The 18,943-nt window shown below is 48.8% G+C and overlaps 2 protein-coding genes across 2 annotated transcripts; one reads left to right on the top strand and one right to left on the bottom strand.

Annotated features, from left to right (window-relative positions):
- Positions 1-1,090: 1,090 nt before the first annotated feature.
- Positions 1,091-3,945, top strand: LOC131557242 (acrosin-like). Its single transcript, XM_058804310.1, has 5 exons — positions 1,091-1,575; positions 1,930-2,195; positions 2,428-2,573; positions 3,040-3,278; positions 3,729-3,945. Exons 1-5 carry the CDS (start codon positions 1,091-1,093, stop codon positions 3,943-3,945), a joined length of 1,353 nt encoding a protein of 450 aa, XP_058660293.1.
- Positions 3,946-10,608: 6,663 nt separating this feature from the next.
- Positions 10,609-18,044, bottom strand: REELD1 (reeler domain containing 1). Its single transcript, XM_058804309.1, has 6 exons — positions 17,825-18,044; positions 16,820-17,042; positions 15,040-15,191; positions 13,958-14,171; positions 13,240-13,297; positions 10,609-11,202 (listed from the first exon to the last, which is right to left on the bottom strand). Exons 1-6 carry the CDS (start codon positions 18,042-18,044, stop codon positions 10,609-10,611), a joined length of 1,461 nt encoding a protein of 486 aa, XP_058660292.1.
- Positions 18,045-18,943: the final 899 nt, after the last annotated feature.

Genomic DNA, 18,943 nt, shown 5'->3' with positions numbered 1-18,943 from the left:
TCTCATTTTTTCCTCTTTGTGTGTGTCTTTTCCTTGCTCTGTCTCAAAACAGAAAAAGGGGTAGCAAGCACTGTGTAACTAGAATAATATGTATATATACACATATTAATTGTATACAGCTGTATTAATCAGCAGGTTAATATTTAGATGCCATTGTGATTACTTTTTGGTTGGTTGGTTGGTTAAGGATCTTCAGGAGGTTTTCAGAATATATGGGCTGGCATGGAAAGCAAAGCTAGATTCTATCAGATATATCTCAATGCTTCTCAACACCATGTGCTTTCATGAGTTTTTTCTCTATGCCTTGTTCTTTGTAGGCAGCACTTAGTACTTCAGAGAGAGTGCTGACTGTGGCTGAGAAGCCATCCTGAAGAGCAGGGACACAGGTATTTTCCATTTTAGATACACAGGCCAAAATACCACATATACATGACCAAACTGACTTTTACTTAGGTACTACTTGATAGGAAAAGTCAGTCAAATTGTCATATTTTAAAGAATGAAAGCAAAATTGTCCATCTTGCTCACAAATGGATCTGTGCTTCCCTGTGCCCCAGGGCCTGTACACCTTCATCCTGCAAGCAGAGGTGCCTGCAAAAAGGCTGGAGAGGGATTTTATATAAGGACAAATAGTGATAGAACAAGAGGGAATGGTTTCAAGCCTAAACAGAGCAGGTTTAAAATAGATATTAGGAAGAAATTCTTGACTGTGAGGGTGGTGAGGCATGGGCACAGGGTGCCCAGAGAAGCTATGGCTGCCCCATCCCTAGAAAAGTTCAAGGCCCAATTGGATGGGGCTTTGAGCAGCAGCTGGTGTGAGGCGTCCCTGCTCTGGACTGGAACTGGATGATCACTAAGGTCCATTTCAACCCAAACCGTTCCATGTTGCTCCTGGTGCCCCTGTCAGAGGCTGCCGTGCCCGGAACATGGAACGGCTGCTCTGTGACATCAGCCCAGGGCTGAGATCACCAGAGGTGCTCTGAGCACTGTGGCTGTGCTGGCACACGGAGCCTTGCTCTCGTAGCTGGCACGAGCCTCGTGCAGCCACAGCCATGCTGCTGCTGCTGTGCTTCCTCGCGCTGCTGGCCACATGCAGGCCTGTGCAGGCCACGTGGAACACCTGCGAGTAAGTGGCCCCAGGCCCGGGGAGGGAGCTTGTGCAGCACTGGGGGCTCCCTGGAGAGGGCCTGCTCGTCCTCCATGGCCAGGCCGCAGCTCCCCAAACCCCACAGGGAGGCCTCAGTTCCTTGTGGACAGGCTCATACCCCGTGGCCTTACCTGGTGTGCTGCCCTACACACCTTGTGGGGAGCTTCTGCTGGAGCAGCAGCAAGCCATGGAGCAGGATGGAAATTACTTTCTACTTGCAGAGGGAGCTGCGGAGTCCGGCCCTTGACTTCCGATGAGGAACGAGGCAGGACACGTGTCGTGGGTGGCAAAAATGCTGAGGTTGGGGCCTGGCCCTGGCTTGTCAGCATCCAGGATCCCTCGGTTTCAGGCACAGGGCATCTGTGCGGAGGGTCCCTCATCAGTACACGGTGGGTCCTCACGGCTGCCCACTGTTTTGCTGAGTCCAGGTAAGCAGGAGCGGGAAACAGGGATATCCCCACAACATCAGCAGGTGCCGTACGCTTCTCCCATCTCATTTCTCTGCAGTGTGCTCAGTGCCTGGGCAATGCAATTCCCAGCTGAGAAATTGCTCAGGAGAAGGCTGGGCACATGCCACTACTTACTAGCAGCCTCCAGCTGGCATTCCCAGAGCCTGAGGTGTGCTAGAGCAGTCACCACCTCCCTAAGTGCTGCTTTCCTCTGCCTTGGGAAGCAGAAGGCTGGTGACTGCTGGGCCAATATTGGGCAGAAGGGTGGTCACTGCTGGGCTGGCACAGCTCCAGGCTCTGCTCCCTCTCACCCCTCTCTGCATATGCCTTCAGGAACATCAGCGCCATGCGCCTGCTGATCGGCGTCACCCAGCTGACAGAGCCGGGCCCTGAGGCCCAGGTGCGCCTGATTAAGCGGCTGCTGATTCACAACGAATACGATCCTGCCGACCAGAGCAACGACATTGCACTGCTGGAAATGAGCGAGCCTGTCCAGTGCAACTCCCACATCCAGCTGGTGTGTGTGCCCAAAGCCACGGTGAACGTGGCACAGCTGGATACCTGCTATGTCGCTGGCTGGGGTGCTACCACTGCAAGATGTGAGTTTCCAAAAATGGAGGGCTAGCTCAATACACTGGGAAGATGGATTGGGCTTCCTGACAGCGGAGGCCAAGGCCAGAATAAGGCTTCCCACTCCCTAAAAGCAGACAACAGGGCCCAAGAGCTCCAGCACCTCTGTAGGGGCACAGCCAAACCCTAGGGAAGGGGTTCACCTCCAGATAGGGAAAGTGGCAGCAAGCTGCCAGTCCTCATCCCTTTCTGTGTTCACAGCTCAAACATCCAGCGATATCCTGCAGGAGGCCAAGGTCCACCTTATCAATGTCCAGATCTGCAATAGCAGTGAGTGGTACCAGGGGGACGTCCATAGCCACAACTTGTGTGCTGGCTACCCGGAAGGTGGCATCGACACCTGCCAGGTAGGAGCGTCACTCAGCCCCCAGCAGCACAGGCAGCATCACCCCGACACAGGCCATCCCTTGCTTTCCCTGGCCAGTCACTCTCTTAGCCCTGGCTCCCCACCTTTGCTGGGCCTTCCCACCCATTGCCCATGTACAGGGCCTAGTCCAGGATCTCCCTTGTCCCTGAGGCCTGGCACTCTGCCCAGAAAGCCCTGCTAATGCTCTTTGCAGTCTAGATGTCCAGATGCCAATTCTGGAACAACTGTCTTCTGCACATCCAGGATCACTGTGCAGAGCTGAGAGAGAGCCTGACTTCATAGGCTCCCAACCCACTCCCAGCCAAGCTTCTGGAGGTTCCAGCACTGAACAGAGCCTTGCTCAGCTGAGAATACAGCTCTGGCAGGGGCTGTGAGAGAGAAGGAGGCAGCACCGGTGCTGACAGGGGCCACCCAACACCACCTTAATCCTCTCTGGTTCTCTGCAGGGTGACAGTGGGGGTCCACTCATGTGCAAAGACAAGGACGCTGACTTCTTCTGGGTTGTTGGAATAACCAGCTGGGGCAGAGGCTGCGCCAGGGCGAAACGGCCTGGAATATACACTTCTGTTCGGCACTTCTATGACTGGATTGCACTCCAGATGGAAATGCTCCCACAGTCATGGAATCCTTATCCAACTGCCTCACCACCCTGGACTCGTCCTACAAATGCCCCATGGCCCACTCAGAAGCCATGGACGAGACCACCTACCACTCAGATGCCATGGACAAGACCACCTACCACTCAGATGCCATGGACGAGACCACCTACCACTCAGATGCCGTGGACAAGACCACCTACCACTCAGATGCCATGGACGAGACCACCTACCACTCAGATGCCATGGACAAGACCACCTACCACTCAGATGCCATGGACGAGACCACCTACCACTCAGATGCCATGGACGAGACCACCTACCACTCAGATGCCATGGACAAGACCACCTACCACTTATAACCCATGGCCAACAACCCTGCCCACTCCAAAGCCATGGCCAACAACACTGCCCACTTCAAAGCCATGGCCAACAGCACCGCCTGCTCCGAATCCATGGCCAACAACACTGCCCACTTCAAAGCCATGGCCAACAGCACCGCCTGTTCCGAATCCATGGCCAACAACACTGCCCACTTCAAAACCGTGGCCAACAGCGCCGCCTGCTCCGAATCCATGGCCAACAGCACCGCCCCCTCCAAAGCCATGGCCAACAACCATGCCCACTCCAAAGCCAAGTTCATTACCCACACCAGTGGAAGAGAATAATAACTGCCCATATCCACTCAAGAAGCTGATGGAATTCTTCACTGAGATACAGAAGCTTCTGAAGAACCTACAGGGGATTCCAGTTTGAGCAGGAGAATGGACAGGATCCAGTGCAGGTTGCATAGGACTGTGACTGTTTCCTGCTGAGGCAATGCCTGCTGATCCAAAGGCTGCCTCAGCGCTGAAGGCCTGCTCTGTCCTGCCCACATTGCTCCTCTACATGCACACAAGTGCTAATGTTGACTTAGTTGCTGAAATAAAGTTGTCTGTGTTTGTGGTTAACCATACTTTCAGTCCAGTTTGGTCTCCTGGGCAAGGCAAAAACTTCCTTGTCCAGGACCTGCAAAAGTAGGCTGCCTCAGAGCACTTGGGCACAAAGGGAGTCACTCTAAAGGGCTGGAACTGTGTCTAGTCAGACAGAAGAGTGCTCAGAGCCACCACAGGATGAAGAAGACTGGTGCATCAAGGCTAGGAACAGGACAGGAGACAATGCCACATGCGGACAACTTGGGGAGGGACACTTTGAGGCACACAAGCTGGTGACTAGGCCTGGCAAAAGCCTGAGCTGATGGAGCAGACCTGGGAAGCTCCTGAGCATGACAAGCAAAATTTCTGACTGTCACAAAGGCAGGGAGAAGCTGAAAGGAGCTACAGTGCCCTAAGGAAGAGCAAGATTTCAGAGGTAGCAAAGGGACATTGGTGTGTGAGGTGGCCACACTTCAGAGATGTTTGAAGAAAGAGTTGGGGTCATTCTGGGGAGGAGAACCTGGTCGGAGCAGAAGGACCCAGGAAACTGCATCTGCATTGCCATGGAAGGCCAAGGTGAGCTAGTTAACAGCACCTGCAACACCAAGTCCGTTCACAGGTGGGACACACCTTGGATTCAGAGGGAAAAGAGCAGGGAGGAGATAGCAGGGAGGGAAGAAGGTCAGAGAAAGAGAGGAGTCAAGGAAGATGAGGGGGATGTGTAAGCATGGCAGATAGGGAGAAGGGAGAATCAAGGAGCCAGTCTCACAGACACAAGCTGCATCCTAGTGCCACAGGTGCCACAACTGCCCTTGTCAATGTGGGCCCAGAACAGCAGCAGCCCTTACAGACATCAAGGCCAGGGAGCCTCCCAGAGGGTGTTGCTGTGGCTGACGTGGCCAGCATGGACTGTGCCACATGCGTGCTTTGCACAGGAAGGAGGGCACTGCCTGGGTATCTTTGGCACATGTGACTGGTGCTGCACTGTAACCAGATGGGACACGTGCATGCTGTCTGCAGGAGCCATGTGCTCTAGGGGGTGGTTTTGGGAAGGAGCTTCTGGCAAGCAGCCACAGAGAGTAGGGTGGCAGTGAACTCCCCAAAGAGACCATGATGACACACAGGGTGTTTTCCTGCAAGCTGTTAACAGGAAGTTCTGGGAGCCCCTGCAAACAGAGGGGCTAAAATAAAGCTGGAGAGGGACTTTTTTTACAAGGGCAAGCAGTAATAGGACAAGGAGGAATGGCTTTAAAGTGAAGGTAAGTTTAGAATAGATATTAGGAAGAAATTCTTCTCAACCAGAGGAACTCCATGGCTTCAAAGCCACAGTCAAAGCAAATGTCACAACCATCTCCTCCTCAGAGATGGAAAAAGCTGTCACAGTCATTACCGTGACAGGAGCACCTACCAGCAGCTTCCAACTGCTCATTCAAATGCCAAGTGACAGGCAGATGTTTCCAGGAAGAAATACAGCCCTCTCAGAGCCTTGGGTTGCATCACCCACCAGGACAGCATTGCCTCAGCCTCCTCTGGCCGGGGCTGTGACCTGCTGGAGTCACTTGAGCTCAGCCGGGCTCAGCTCTGACCATGGGGCCCAGACAGACCACATGGCACTGCTGGAACTGGAGAAAGGTTTGCTTCTTCTTGTCATAAACCTCTTCCTTAGCAGGAAGCTGTCAGGAGAAGGGGACATAAGACAATTTACACCCTGCCCATTGTTTTCCCAGCGGCGTTTGTGTAGTGGATTTCTAGAAGAAAAAATCCCCACAAACTGCAGTTAGGAATTTCAAATAGCACTGGGACAACGGCGTATGCTCTTTACTGGCTTGATAACTAAGATAGAATATAAACCATTGAAGTTGAAATGCCAGTGATAATCGCAGGGAAGGATCACAAACCCTCCCCCGCCCCAGCGCTCCCCACCAGCCGGGACCGGCCCGGGCCGCGGGGCCGCCATCGCCGCGACAACGCTGCCCCCTGGCGGCGGGAGCGCGGGGAATGCCCGGGGATGGATCCCGCGGCCCCGGGAATGCCCGGGGATGGATCCCGCGGCCCCGGGGAATGCCTGGGGATGGATCCCGGCGGCCCGCACGGATCCGCCCGGGAGCGCGGGGAATGCGCGATTCCTGCCCCGAGCCGCGCGGGCAGACGCCGCTGCCGGCAGCCGCTGCCTCTGACGCGTCGCGTCGGGGCTGCCTTAGACACTGGCAATTACTAGTGACACCTCACTTCGACTGGGTTAAATATTTTCCCACTCCGGGCCGTGTGTTTGCACAGGAAGGATCAGAGAGTCACGTCTGCTTCCGTTCCCTCTGCTCCAGATGCCCGATGTCCTTGGTACCTGGCCGTCAGTTCTTAATGTACATCAACATGTGCTGATATACAGCCAGGCTGATCTTTGACTCACCTTTGGAACAGCAACACATTTTCTCAACAACAAATTATACTTTGACATTAGAAGGTGGTAATCTGTAATGGATATTGCAATCTGAAGATTGAAAGAGACTATCTGTGATCTTTGTCCTCAGCCGAGCAGGCTGGAGTCTCTCTTCCCTCCTACACTTTATTTGATTGTGGGACATAACCTTGGGATGTACTAATAATCATTAGTCAGAGCTGATGTATCCGTTACGGGCCTGCCCTGCTCAGGGAGGGAGACATTCTCTAGAACAGTAGTAAATCAGCAAAACATGCACTTAAATATACAGTAAAATGTGGTTTGAGACACGGTCCTTCATACATCATGTAGCAAAATGTTTTATTGAGAGAGTCACACACACACTAATGAGGAAGGAGGGCTGCTGAGACAAGACCTGTGGAGGGGAAGCAGTTCTGTGTGAGAAGGGGCTGGGAGAGATCTCTGAGCAGCTCCTGGTCCAGGGGAAGTTGAGACTCCCCAAGCCCTTCTCTGCCCTCTCCTAGCCTTGGACAAGCTGGCAGGAGAGAGAAGGGAAGACAAAGGAAGGAATGGAGCCCTGTAGAGCTGTCCAGACACAATGGGCCTTAAGGGCCTGGCAGGGGCAGTGGAAGGGTCCAGCTTGCCAGGAGGAGTGAGAGGTCTGTTCTGCTGTTCACCAGCTTTGCAGGTCAGGCTGCTACTTTGTCATTTGTTTTTGCTGCCAAGCAGCTGTCTTTTTGGAGCTGAATGTTGCAGAAATTGTTAGAGCTTCTCCTTTGCTTTTTTACAGGTATTTGTCATTATTATTTAAATCTGAGTGAATAAATAACACATGTATCTGCTGAATGTTTTACTCTCTGGGTTCCTGACCTTGCTGCTTTGCCTTCCTTGGTTTTGTGGTCCTGACTATTTGCAGCAACTGTGCCAAAAGGGCTGCCAAGATCTCCGAAAGGCCTGGGGCTGCATCCCACACTGATCTGGGAGAGCCTGAGCTGGCACATCCCTGCTGATTGTGATTGCTGGGCCCACAGGGCCCTGGGGCTTCTCCTATGAGCCTTGTCTCCCTTTTTGGACCTGGCCAAATTGGTGCATGTCTGGCTTTTTTGGCTTGCTAGTGACAACTCAACCAATAGGTCTCTTCCAGTCTTGAAAATTCTGTGATTCTGTGAAAAATGCTGTAAGTGTCTGTGATGTCCAAGCTTTGGATCAGCTGTCTTGCTTAGTGCAACCTCTCCACATTACATTTTGTTATTTCTAATTTTTTTTTTCTTGAGCAAGAATAGCTCAAGCATTGCAATAGCCATTTTTACTGCCAAAACTCTGTTTGATGCCTGTTTGGCTGGTGGGGAGACAGGCTCAGGATAGGTGTACATTGGCTGCTTTCAGTACTTCTGACCCCAACCCATGTCACTTCACTGAGGGATGCCAGCCTGGCGTGGCCCACAGGTGCCTGCAGGCTGAGCTGCCCTGCAGGAACTGAAATTCCCAGTTCCAGCAGAACTTCTGTGACCTGCCCAGTCATGCACCTAGAGAGGGAAATAAGGCAAGCCTTTCACTTGTCTCTTCAGTAAATATTAGAATGCTTTGTGCCTTTGTTTTCCTTATTCTGACTTTTTTTCTCAGAAATCTGTTACAAGTGTGAGCACAGACTAATTTCCATATAAGGCAAGTCAGTAAGAACGGGGATGTTTGAATGGTGTGCCTTTTAATAAATGAACCAGTGCTCATGTTTTTTACAGCATTAAGAAGAGATAAGACCTCCATTCCTCCTGTCATGGCAACTACAACAAACAGAACATCATTCAGAAGTCAAGAAAAAGACACAGGCACTTTAGGCTCAGCCAAGAGAGCTGCAAAGTAGCAAAACTCATTACTAATTCAGAGGAGCTGTGTCCCTCAGAGCTCACCATTACTGTTCTTACTACTAATAATACTGGAGCACATCAATTTAGCAGAAAGCAGAATTTGGCTGAAGGCAGAATGGTGTTGAAGTACCACTCTCCCAATCAAATACCTCCATGAGGACTTCCCTTGCTTTAGTCAGCCTAGAAAGAAGCAGAGCTGGGTTGTGGGGAAAGAGCTGAGGAGGGGAAGGTTCTGGTTTTGTAGCCAGAGCAGTCTGGTAACATTAATCCTAGAGAAACAGTGAAAGAGGCCACAGGTATTTGTAATTTATTCATAAACAGCTATGCCATCATAAGAAACTTTTTTAAATAATATGTGATAGTTCTTTAAATATTTAAGAATTTGTTGACCTATTTTCTCATTTAATTAGGATTTTTTTTTTTTTTTTGGCTGCATTAACAAGGACTTGAATGCAGTCTGGTTTAGTCACTACAGTTCAGCTGCACTGGGTTACAGAAACACGATTTCTTTCTAAGGCACATGACACAGGAGAGGAATACCATTGTAAGTGTCTACATGTGTGCTTAAAAACCAGGAGACTTACCAGTAGGTAGGACATAAGCTCAATTAATGAATATAAAACCATTCACTTGGCATCCTTCTGAGTCCTAAACCAAAATTTGTCTTTTCAATTACAGCCCTACCCCTGTTTTCTTTGCAGCAAAGGGCCATGGTGCAGTTGCTCTTCTCTTCAAAGTGCCCTGGTTAAGAGCATCAAGCTCATCTCTGCAAACTGCATTTGTGAGTACACTTCTTTTCTTACTCATTTCTTTTGCCCAGGCCTAGAAGTGGAGTTGATAAAGCCTTGTCCATGTGTGCAGCACAAATCACAGTGCAGCAGTATGGTCAGAAACCAGCTCCTTCTAAATGCTGATGGAAGCACTGTTAGCAAAAGCTGCACTCCGTGCATCATGCTGGAGCTGGAGCAGAGCTTGTGTCCCACCTGCCTCCTCTGCAGTCAGTGGTGAGGCAAGGGAGGACGTGAGAGCAGGGCTTTGACTGACTATCCAGCATGGAGATGGGCAGAAGTTGGAGATGCCCACAGGGCCCTCCTGACAGAGGGGAAGTTGTCACCAGCAAGGCTGGGTGAACCATCAGAGTCCTGGCAGTATCTGCTTGGTTCAGGGGGATTGCTGTGGGCTGTGAGTTAAGCTGCAGCACCAAAATATAAGTTTGTTCCCCGCTACATGGCTTGGGAATGATCAGCTCTGAGCTGATCCACTCTAGAAAAGGACTCCAGAGGGGTCAGTTCCTGCTCTCTGAAAGGCTCTAAAAGGTACATCTCAAGAGTATCATTATCAGGTCAATTTCTGGCTCTTTTAAAGCTGCAGTAAAATAAAACTTTATCCTTGCTGTTGTCACCTCTCCTTCTTAGGAGGTGTCCAGGATCATGCCGTTTTCCAAGAGTTGCTTTAGGGGTCTCCTGCAGAAAACCACAGGGTCAGAGAGAAGTTTGCACAAACTCAGAACACAAGGATGTTGTTAACTTTCCATGCATCCTTTGCAAGGCATCTCCAAAATGACCTGGGAAGGGTATTCTCAGTCTGTGTTTCTGCACAGTATCACTGAGCTGACTCAAAGTAAAAGACTAAATAAATGTTGGCTGTCAGGCTTCAACAAGCTTCTTCATCAGGTGCAAATGGACAGGAAAGATTTTCTTCCATTTGCACCTGATGAGGAGGCATGTTTCTTCCCCAAAAGCTGGTGTCTGCCATCCTGTGTTTCACTCCATGGATCAATTCAGCATTCTTGGGATCAATGTTCTCCACTAATGACTTATTGCTTTTTATTTTCAAATTGCAACTTGAAATCTTCTGGCAAATATTTGTCATCTGAGGGATACCAAGTGCACGGAGTCAAACCTGTAAGCTCTTAAATGAGAATGGTTGGGTTTGTAGTTCCTAGAAAGAAATACAACACTAGAAACTTTTTTTCTGAGATTAAACAGGAGTCAATACCACAGTGCAGAGAAAGAATTTCTATTTTTGGCTACACCCTTAAGGCAACAGTAGAAGTGTATGTCACTGCCACAGTGACAGCTAATGAGCAGATATACAATATTAATTGCAGTAAGTGTAACACAGTGAGCAATCTATCAGCTTCAATTTCCCCAGCAGCTGTAGTTTAGATACTTTTGCCTAACACCTCTGTCTGACCTGGCTGCTTTGGGTTTGTTTGCCTGCATGGCAGCACAAAGAGGGACTAAAGCAGCACGGTCCTGCTCGTGCTGCTCGAGGGGCTGACCCAGTTGCACGGGGCTGGCAGCAGCACGAGGCCGTTGTCCCGCGTCCTTCGGAAGCGCATCACCGCCCCGTGTTCCGTGACGGTGATGACGTCGGGCTCGGGCTCGCTGAAGGTCACCTCGGAGCGCTTGTGGCACTGCTGGGCACACACACAGCGCACGGCAGCCGCCAGCGCCAGCCCCAGCGCGGCCGTGCAGAGCAGGAGGAGGCCAAGCTGGGCTGCAAGGAGTCGGCTTCCTCTGCCAGGGCCTTCCCCTATTCCAGGAACAGCAGATTTGGGAGCAGGCCCGGTCACCCATGGCAGGGTATTCCCAGCTGCCTCCTGCTCATCCTTGTCCTCCTCGGCCCTGGTGCCTGCCCGCTCTGGCTGCGGTGCCAACTCTCTTCCTGCCATTTGCCTTGAGGCCGAGGACAAATTGCCAGCAGTGCTGGCATCACCAGGCCAGGCTATGGTTGCAGCAATGCCACCCAGGTGCGTGCGTACGTGCGGGGCAGAGGGAGACGATGTCACACGTAGGGAGGCTTTCAAGATGGTCCCACTCTCAGTGCTGCCCTTTGAAAGCAAAAACATGCCAAAACATGCAGTGAGGGAAGAGAAAAGGGGGCTGATTAAGTTCTCACTGCCTACCTCATGGAACACTTCAACTCTGTTTCTGATGCCCTTGTGTCCCCCTGGCTTTAGATTACCTCTTCTCTGTTCCCTGTTTACTCAGTAGCTTTTAGAAAATGAAGCAGATGCAACCCTCCATACCGGAGTTACCATGGGAGGAACTAGGCACCCAAGTTGGTCCCAGGGGCAAAGGCAATGTGGGTTGGAGGGGCAAAGGTGGGAGGAAGGTCACTGCTTTGTCTAACTAAACGTCTGCAGTTCCTGTTGTGGTGATGGTATTTTTCACAGGCATCATTATCACAAAAGAATATCACTTAATAAACAATTCCCACCTTGAGTGGCACCAGGGTCATGCTGAAAGGGCAGGTGTGATTTTCCCAGCCAAGCTGCATGTGTAGGCTCACATGGACCCACTGGGATTCAGTATTCCCCTTCTGAGGCTATGGAGTGGATGGACATGGGAGACTTGGGATGGCCTTTGCCATCAGCAGTTCTGGGGCATGCACATACAACCTATAAATTCTCCCCAAAGCCTGTCTTGCTTTCTCAGTTTACACAGCCAGTCTGAAATCTTATGCTCCTCTGTGTTCCTTAACCACCCATTTTAGTGGGAATGTTGGATCCTGCCTGGGCCTGGGCACTGTCTGATTCCATGCACCTTATTTTAACTGTTACAAAATGCCAGCTGCTCCACGCCAGTTCTGCAACTCAGAATTTGCTGCAGGTATCATATCATCCAAGACTAACTGGGGAACAAGCATGCAATTTAGGAGGCCCCCAATGAATTTTTCCATTCCCACTATGCACCTGAGACCCCATCCAAAATCTGCAAAATGTACTGGAGTTTTTAATTTGGCTCCACTGAGATTTGGATCTGGCCCTCAGTAGCTGGCACCTCTCCAGCCTGTCCAGCCCAGCAGGCTTTTTCACACATCCATTAATTACACCAGAGAAACTTTCACCCTCTACCATCATTAGTGATATCTAAAGCTTCCTGGGAAGGCAGTGTGACGGGAGCACAAAGCTGAGGTAGGAGCCCCGGCAAGCTGTGAAGCAAAGTAGTGGAGGGTCAGAGCATCCTTTGTGGAAGGGATGGTTTCTGAAGGTGCTAGTAAAATACAGTAGGAAATAGAAGACTTCCAGTGGCTGGACTGCAAACTATAAAGTAGCAGGCTGGCAAAGTTAGGACTGCACGCATATGGACCACTTGCCCTTAAAACGCAAACGCCATACTGTAAGGATATGCTGCCAGACTTGGACTTTGGGACAGAAAATGGAACTGCCTCTTAAGTCCTTGCCCTGTCTCAACTCATTTCTCCTTTCTTTTCATACTCCTCCCCATTCTTACCTCATTTCTCAGTGTTTTTCTTTCATTATGCTCTTCTGAGCTTACCTTGTGCAATAGCTCATCCTTCCCTTTGGTTTCCCTCTACTGCCAGTTCTCCACTTCTCTCCATGGCTACGCCAGGTGCTCATGGTACACATCTCTCCTTTACTTGTTCTCTGTCCTCTGCTCCTTCCTAAATATTTCTGGCTCATTCTGTGCTGTACATCCCCTCTTTCTTTTATTTTCTGTGAGATTATTTCTCTTTCTCCTTTAGCATTTTGGACACCAGGTCTATTCTTTCTTCTTCTTGTATTTTTCTTCTCTCCATCACCTGCATAGTTGACTTAGCCTGTTAACTCTGTGTCCTGTATGTCTAAGCACACACATTTCCAGCAGCCTGTAGTCACATCTACATAAGGGAAAGCAACTGTTTTTACAGTGGGTCTCTTAAAAACCCAGCCAGTGGGCTCAAAAGAAAAAAAAAAACAAAAAACAAAAAACAAACAAACAAACAAAAAAACTAGAAAGAGACATAAACCTCAATTTCCAGTTAAGGAAAAAAATCTAAAACTTTCAACAGTCTCAGTGTAGTTTTAGCCGCTTATGTCACCTACATGGGCTGCTAGGGTGTCCTCCCCAGCCCTGGTGCTTACCTTCCTGTTGCCTGTACACATCAAACACAAGTGTAGGGTGGCAGGACTGGCAATGCTTCTGAAATATGGACAGAGCAAAGGCAGGGTTAGCAAGTGACACCTGTGGCTCACACCACCAAAAAGTGCTGCTCCTTAGAGCAGTTTTGGATGCATGCAGTCAATGTGGATCATACAACCTGCATTTTGAATTATGCCTGATCATTGATTCCTATCCCCATCATTTTCACCCACAATATGAAATGTTGCATGAAAGCTCATGCAGCCCAAACCTTCTAAAATTTCTGAGCAGGCGTCCTCCAGCCCAAATTTCATACTTGCTTTGTATCCTTTTTTTTTCCTTTTCCCTGCAGATGGAGAAATAGGTCTGCTAAGTTCAGTGTTTCACTGAAGAGTTGTATGCACTTTCAGAAAAATGTTACAGCAGTCGATAGGTTTTATCACATCCTTCCACCTCCTGGCCAGCCCCCCACTGTGCTGAGCAACACAGCGTTGGGTTCTTAGGGGTTTGGGATTTTCTCCCTGTTACTGCCTGTCATGTGCAATATCCAAAGGATTATTTCTCAAAATTTCAGCAAACAAACACCCTCTCACCTCCCCCAGACACCTTCCTACACGCAGGCACCTTCCTACATTTCTCTTGTTCATCTGCAGGGAGGCTATTACTATTTTCCTTCCCACAAGGACTGGAGAAACAGCTTTTCCCGCCACGTAGATTTACCCATTGGAGGTGCTGTAGCTGGAGGCATTGTCCTGGGAGAGGGAACCTTGCAAGGCATCCACTATTCCCACATCTTGGGTGGGAAGGGACGGCTCCAGCCCCCGGCCTCCGGACCGGATACTCCTGCCGGGCACAGCCCGCAAAGTCCGGCCCGGCTGCTTTGGCTCGGCAACGGGACGAGTCTCCGACCCCACACCAAAACCCGGCTCTGGTGCTGGGGTTACCACCATGGCAGTGGGGCTGGCAGGCAGCAGGGAGCCAGTGGCAGCTGCAGGAGAGATGGGACCTTGGCCAGCAGGGAGACAAAACAAAAATCAGGGAGAGGAGCAGAAGTCTATTGTCTTCGGTTTGTTGATTTCAAATCCCACTCAGTGCCAAGGTTTGCCAGGAAGGTTTGTAACAGTGACTCTTTTATTTTCATGTCACTTATTTTGAAGAGGGAACACACATGGAAATTAAAGCAGCAAAGCTCGCTCCCTATGCACTGGTCAAGTAAAATAATAATTAGTGGGCCAATTTTTTTTACAGTCAAGTAAAAAAATAATTAAAACTCAGCCTTGGTGCCATACCAAGAATTTACTTATACCTAAATCAGACGTATTTCTCCTCCTGCTGAGAAATACGTCTGATTTAGGTATAAATAAATTCTTGGAGCATCTTACTGACCAGAGGCTGCATAAATACAAGCAAATATATACCTGGAGGGCAATAATGACATTTAGAGACAAATATGTTCCTCTCGTTGGGTAACATTGCTAATTGGACTTCCTTCTCTTCAAGAGCTGAGATTTTAGGTAAAGTATTTTAAGATTTGCATTGAAATCATAAGATCGAGCAACCCTATTTAGCTTCCTGGTGCCCTCCTTGGAACTGGCACCTCAAATACTGACCCACACCTCAAATACTGACCCCCACCTTCACTTTAAGGAGTTCACTATGGCCATCACTGATCTCCTTGACAGGAGTTAAATGGGTCCCCCCAGCTTGTTTGGGCCACTTTTGTTGGACCCTTGGCCAGACTAAGCTGTAAAACTACTCTGCAGGGGGTGTTGGTAAGAAAGAACAAGGTTTGCTCACCATACCTGTGGGGTGAGGGTCAGCTGGTCCCTGCAGGGGCGTGGGGGCTGCAGCCTCAGCCTTCTTGTCAGCAAGAGTCTTGTTTTGCCCTCCCTGAGCCACAACAGCAGATTCAATCTTTGCCCAGTAAACAAAGTATGACTGGACTATGGAGATGCTGTTAAAACATAATCAGGCAAGAATTTACTGGCTCTATAGCATTAATAAAACATCTGACTGTTTCTTAGCTAATCACAAAGACTGCTTTACTCTGAAGAGAGAAACAATGCAAAAGTATTTTAAAGGATTAGCCTGTCATATGTTTTCTATTACAAATAAAAGGTACCAGGAAAAAAGAAAGATTTGGGGTGAAGAACCACCACTCAATAAATAATTAAATTCAGCCAAAAAATGTGTGGGAACCTAAAAAAATTTCAAAAGCTGTATTACATTCATCATGTTGATAGAAGTACATTTGTAAAACTGGGACTAGCCCTGCTTACAATCTTCTGTAGGCAAGGAAACAACAGTGGTATTTATTAATTAAAACAAGCCAATGTAACTTGTACAAACAGCAGAATAGGTAAGGGGTAGAAAAAGTCTCTCTTCTCAGCCCTCTGATATTTGAGCCTGCCTAATCCTCTGCTTTTTGTCAGGTGCCAAAACTGTGTTGGCCAACCTTTAACTGCACCCCAAGAGCCTTATTTAAGCTGGAGATTTTGGGAGAATTTCAGCTCAGATTGCTCAGCTGCTTCTGAGAATTATCTAAGGGGAAACCAACCTGGGTTTTTCTGTGCCAGATGACACTTAGAAAGCATTTTTAAGCCTAAAAAAAACATTTTTCCTGATGCTGTGATAGAATAAAAAGGATGAGTCTATCACATACCAGCTCGGAGCATAAAAGGCCAGACTTGAAAGAAATATCAGAGTGGGGATCTAGGACTAGGTCTTGTTGGGATTTTTTTGGGTTTATTTGGGGTTTTTGTGAGTTTAGTAGTATTTCTTTAAACTGTAATAGTATTTTCTGATATAAAGCAATAGCCAAAATTTGAAATTCCAAGCAGCAATATTTCTGTTTCAATGAATTTTTCTTGAATCACAATGAGATGATCAAGCCACAATATTCAACAGGACACTTAGGTTTTGGGAAGCAGCCAAGGATCTGGCCAAGCAGTTTCTAAGTGACTTTGTAAAGTTGAAATATAACAATTTAATATCTTTTGAAATGAGAAGCCACTGTGCTTCCTCTAAGGCAGTCAGTTAGAAGATGTTTAATTTCATTCCAAATCAGAACCAAGCCACTTGGACGGTTTGGGACTTTGGTGCAAAACAGAGATGTCAAGTTTTGACACAGTGCTCACTCCCTTTCTATTGTGAGTAACTCTGTTTACATTTAACTTTTTTTTAAACTATGTCTTTTTTTCTCTTTTTTTTTTGATCTTTTTTGTTTTGTTTTTTTCTTAAGAAGTGATATACAAGATTATCCTTTAGGCAGGGAAGTCCTATGGGCTGTATTATTTACAAAGACAGGCAACATGGTCACAGTTCTGTCTTTATGCCTTAACATTTCTTTCCTAAAATGCTTAAGCTGTCATTTTCCAGTGTATCTATTCTGAGAAAACAGTGACCATGTAAATAAAAGGCAGCACTATGCAGCAGATATTAATGGTGATTTATGTACCAGCTAGGATACTGTAGCAGCATTTGGTAAGTATTTAGCTATATTGGATTCAAGATACATAAACCACTGTGCTGGACAGCCTGTAACTAAACACAAATTCCGATTAGGAACCAGGATGTCCTTACAAAAACTTGATGTCTCCAATGGGTTGGTCTGGTGCTTTCCATACGAAGGATAGGTTTCTCTTCAGTGACTTGTCCGAGTGTGTGACAGTGTCACCATCTTCAAAACAATTCAGCAGCTTGGAACCAGGAGGCAGGAAGATGAACGTGCCAGCGATTTCGTTGTTGGACACTCTGCGAGCTTGCAGCATAAAGCCCATGTAATCCCGGGTGCTTCTTACTGTCACTTTTGGAAGACAAAATACGGGACACAAAGGGATTTGTCTTGCTGTTATGTACTGAAGTGCCTGCAATGGAGTTCCCAGAAAAAACCTTGGGCAGCACTGCTGAAAACACCTTACTGTCTTTGTCCTCACAGTCTTCATGGACATGCTAGATACAGAAGGCCAGACTTTTACCTTTGGTTTTCCAATGTGTAATTGCACACAGGATTTGCCTGAGACTTCCCCCCCCTATCCCTCCCTGATGATAAGCTGTTAACCCCATTGGACCAGGCAGCATGCAGCCATTTTTACAGAAGGTTTGGACACCGCTCTGTATGTGAGCAAAAGCTTGTGTTCTGCTCTCAAAGGGGTTTTGTTTTGCACAAGGATGAATGGGCAAGTGGCCAAGCTGGGGAATGGTGCCTCAGCTCTGTCTGCATCTGCCTGAGAAGCAGCAATGCCAGGGATGGGGAATGCTGCCAACCATGCCCAAGAGTCAGGTGATTCACCCAGACCCCTTTGAGTAGTGCAGAGGGGCTGGGAAGGTGACTTTACCCACATGGACCACTGCATGTAGTGAGGTCTGTCTGGTATGGCTGAGACACAGCTGAGATAAATGAATCCCACCCAAAGCACCCGTGCTGCAAACAGAATCCCTCTGTAAATATGTCCTCATGGCAAGAGAGGTGTTGTAGCTCACTCAGAGCAGTTATCCCCCTGCCCAGACCTCACAGAGATTAATTGCATCGCTTGAGATAAGTTACCGTGCATTTTCCAGATGCAGGAGTGAGAAGCTGTTCCTTACCTGGCACCTTGTCTCCCGGGAAGAAGAAGGACATGTTGGTGTGGACGGTGATGTAGTTGCTGTTGGAGCTGTGCAGCTGCACCCTCAGGTGCCTGGGCATCATGTCGCTGCAGGCGGAACGGCTGGCGCCCTGCGAGAAGGCGGCCGCGCAGGACACCAAGCACAGGGTCGTGCAGGCCCAGCCAACAATGGCACTGTGGGCTCTCCCACCATCCTCCATCCTACAGCAGAGAACAACCTGGAGTTCACTTCAAAGCAGTGGCTTCCCAAATGGTGCCATTGATTTATCTGATCTCCAGAGCCGCCCTCCCTGCTGGCTTTAAACAAAAGGGAATAAGTGATCTCTGTGGCACCTGGAGCCACTTTGGGAATCCACAGCATTTACATTCTGAAGTGAACTGTTCAGGCTGGGAGAGGGAAGAGCCCACCACAAGAGGATGGATTTCTTGTGAAGGTGCCCATGGAGGGTGCAGCCAGAAAAGATTTGCTCTAAAGTCTTGTGGGTTTGAGGAGGAGGAGGAGCAGGCTCTGTACAGCCACACTCAGCACCCTCCACCACTCCCAGCCCAAATCCCAGCCTGATCAATAGGGGAAACATCTGTCCTTTGGACCTGCAGAGCTGCTGCAGGCCCCATCACATATGGGGCTGGTGCCCAGGGCAGAGCCTGTCCCTGCCTGCCATCACAGAGCCTCATCCCTGCAGTGACAGCACAAAACACATTTCCAGACTGAACAGAGTAGTGTGCTATTCTGCTTTTTCAAAATGCACTTTTCAAAGTGAAGATGAAGGACAAGTGTGTGGCATTTATTGTAATGGATATCACAAAGCAGGTGCTTCTGATTTTAATGTAGCACTTTCTACCAACTTCTTTTCAACATGCCTGCCTTAGATGTCATTACACTTAGTCAATGAGTAAATGCAAATAAATCAGAGGCAGCAGAGGCTGAGGAGGTCTAGTTTACACCTCCCTCTCAAGCACTTCTGAAACTTGCCAGCCGACTAACAAAGCACCACTGCAAGCAGAACAATTCATGCCCAGCCTAAAGCAGCAAGCAGATGGTTGCAGTTTAGCCTTCCACAGCCAAGCATCCTGCCCCTGCAACCAGTTGTGTGCCAGA

The sequence above is a fragment of the Ammospiza caudacuta genome, chromosome 4, assembly GCF_027887145.1.
Source record: "Ammospiza caudacuta isolate bAmmCau1 chromosome 4, bAmmCau1.pri, whole genome shotgun sequence".
Taxonomy (NCBI): Eukaryota; Metazoa; Chordata; class Aves; order Passeriformes; family Passerellidae; genus Ammospiza; species Ammospiza caudacuta.
The sequence above is the reverse complement of the archived record's forward strand: the minus strand, read 5'-3'. Positions and strand labels throughout refer to the sequence as shown.

Excerpts from the sequence above, each read along its gene's own strand:
- LOC131557242 (XM_058804310.1), top strand. The coding sequence starts at position 1,091 with ATGCAGGCCTGTGCAGGCCACGTGGAACACCTGCGAGTAAGTGGCCCC. Across the intron at positions 1,576-1,929 it reads CACTGTTTTGCTGAGTCCAG|GAACATCAGCGCCATGCGCC; the intron begins GTAAGCAGGAGC and ends ATATGCCTTCAG. Across the intron at positions 2,574-3,039 it reads GTGGCATCGACACCTGCCAG|GGTGACAGTGGGGGTCCACT; the intron begins GTAGGAGCGTCA and ends GGTTCTCTGCAG.
- REELD1 (XM_058804309.1), bottom strand. The coding sequence starts at position 18,044 with ATGGAGGATGGTGGGAGAGCCCACAGTGCCATTGTTGGCTGGGCCTGC. Across the intron at positions 13,298-13,957 it reads AGCTACAGCACCTCCAATGG|AAGCATTGCCAGTCCTGCCA; the intron begins GTAAATCTACGT and ends TCCATATTTCAG. Across the intron at positions 11,203-13,239 it reads TGTGTACAGGCAACAGGAAG|GGCAGCACTGAGAGTGGGAC; the intron begins GTAAGCACCAGG and ends TTGCTTTCAAAG.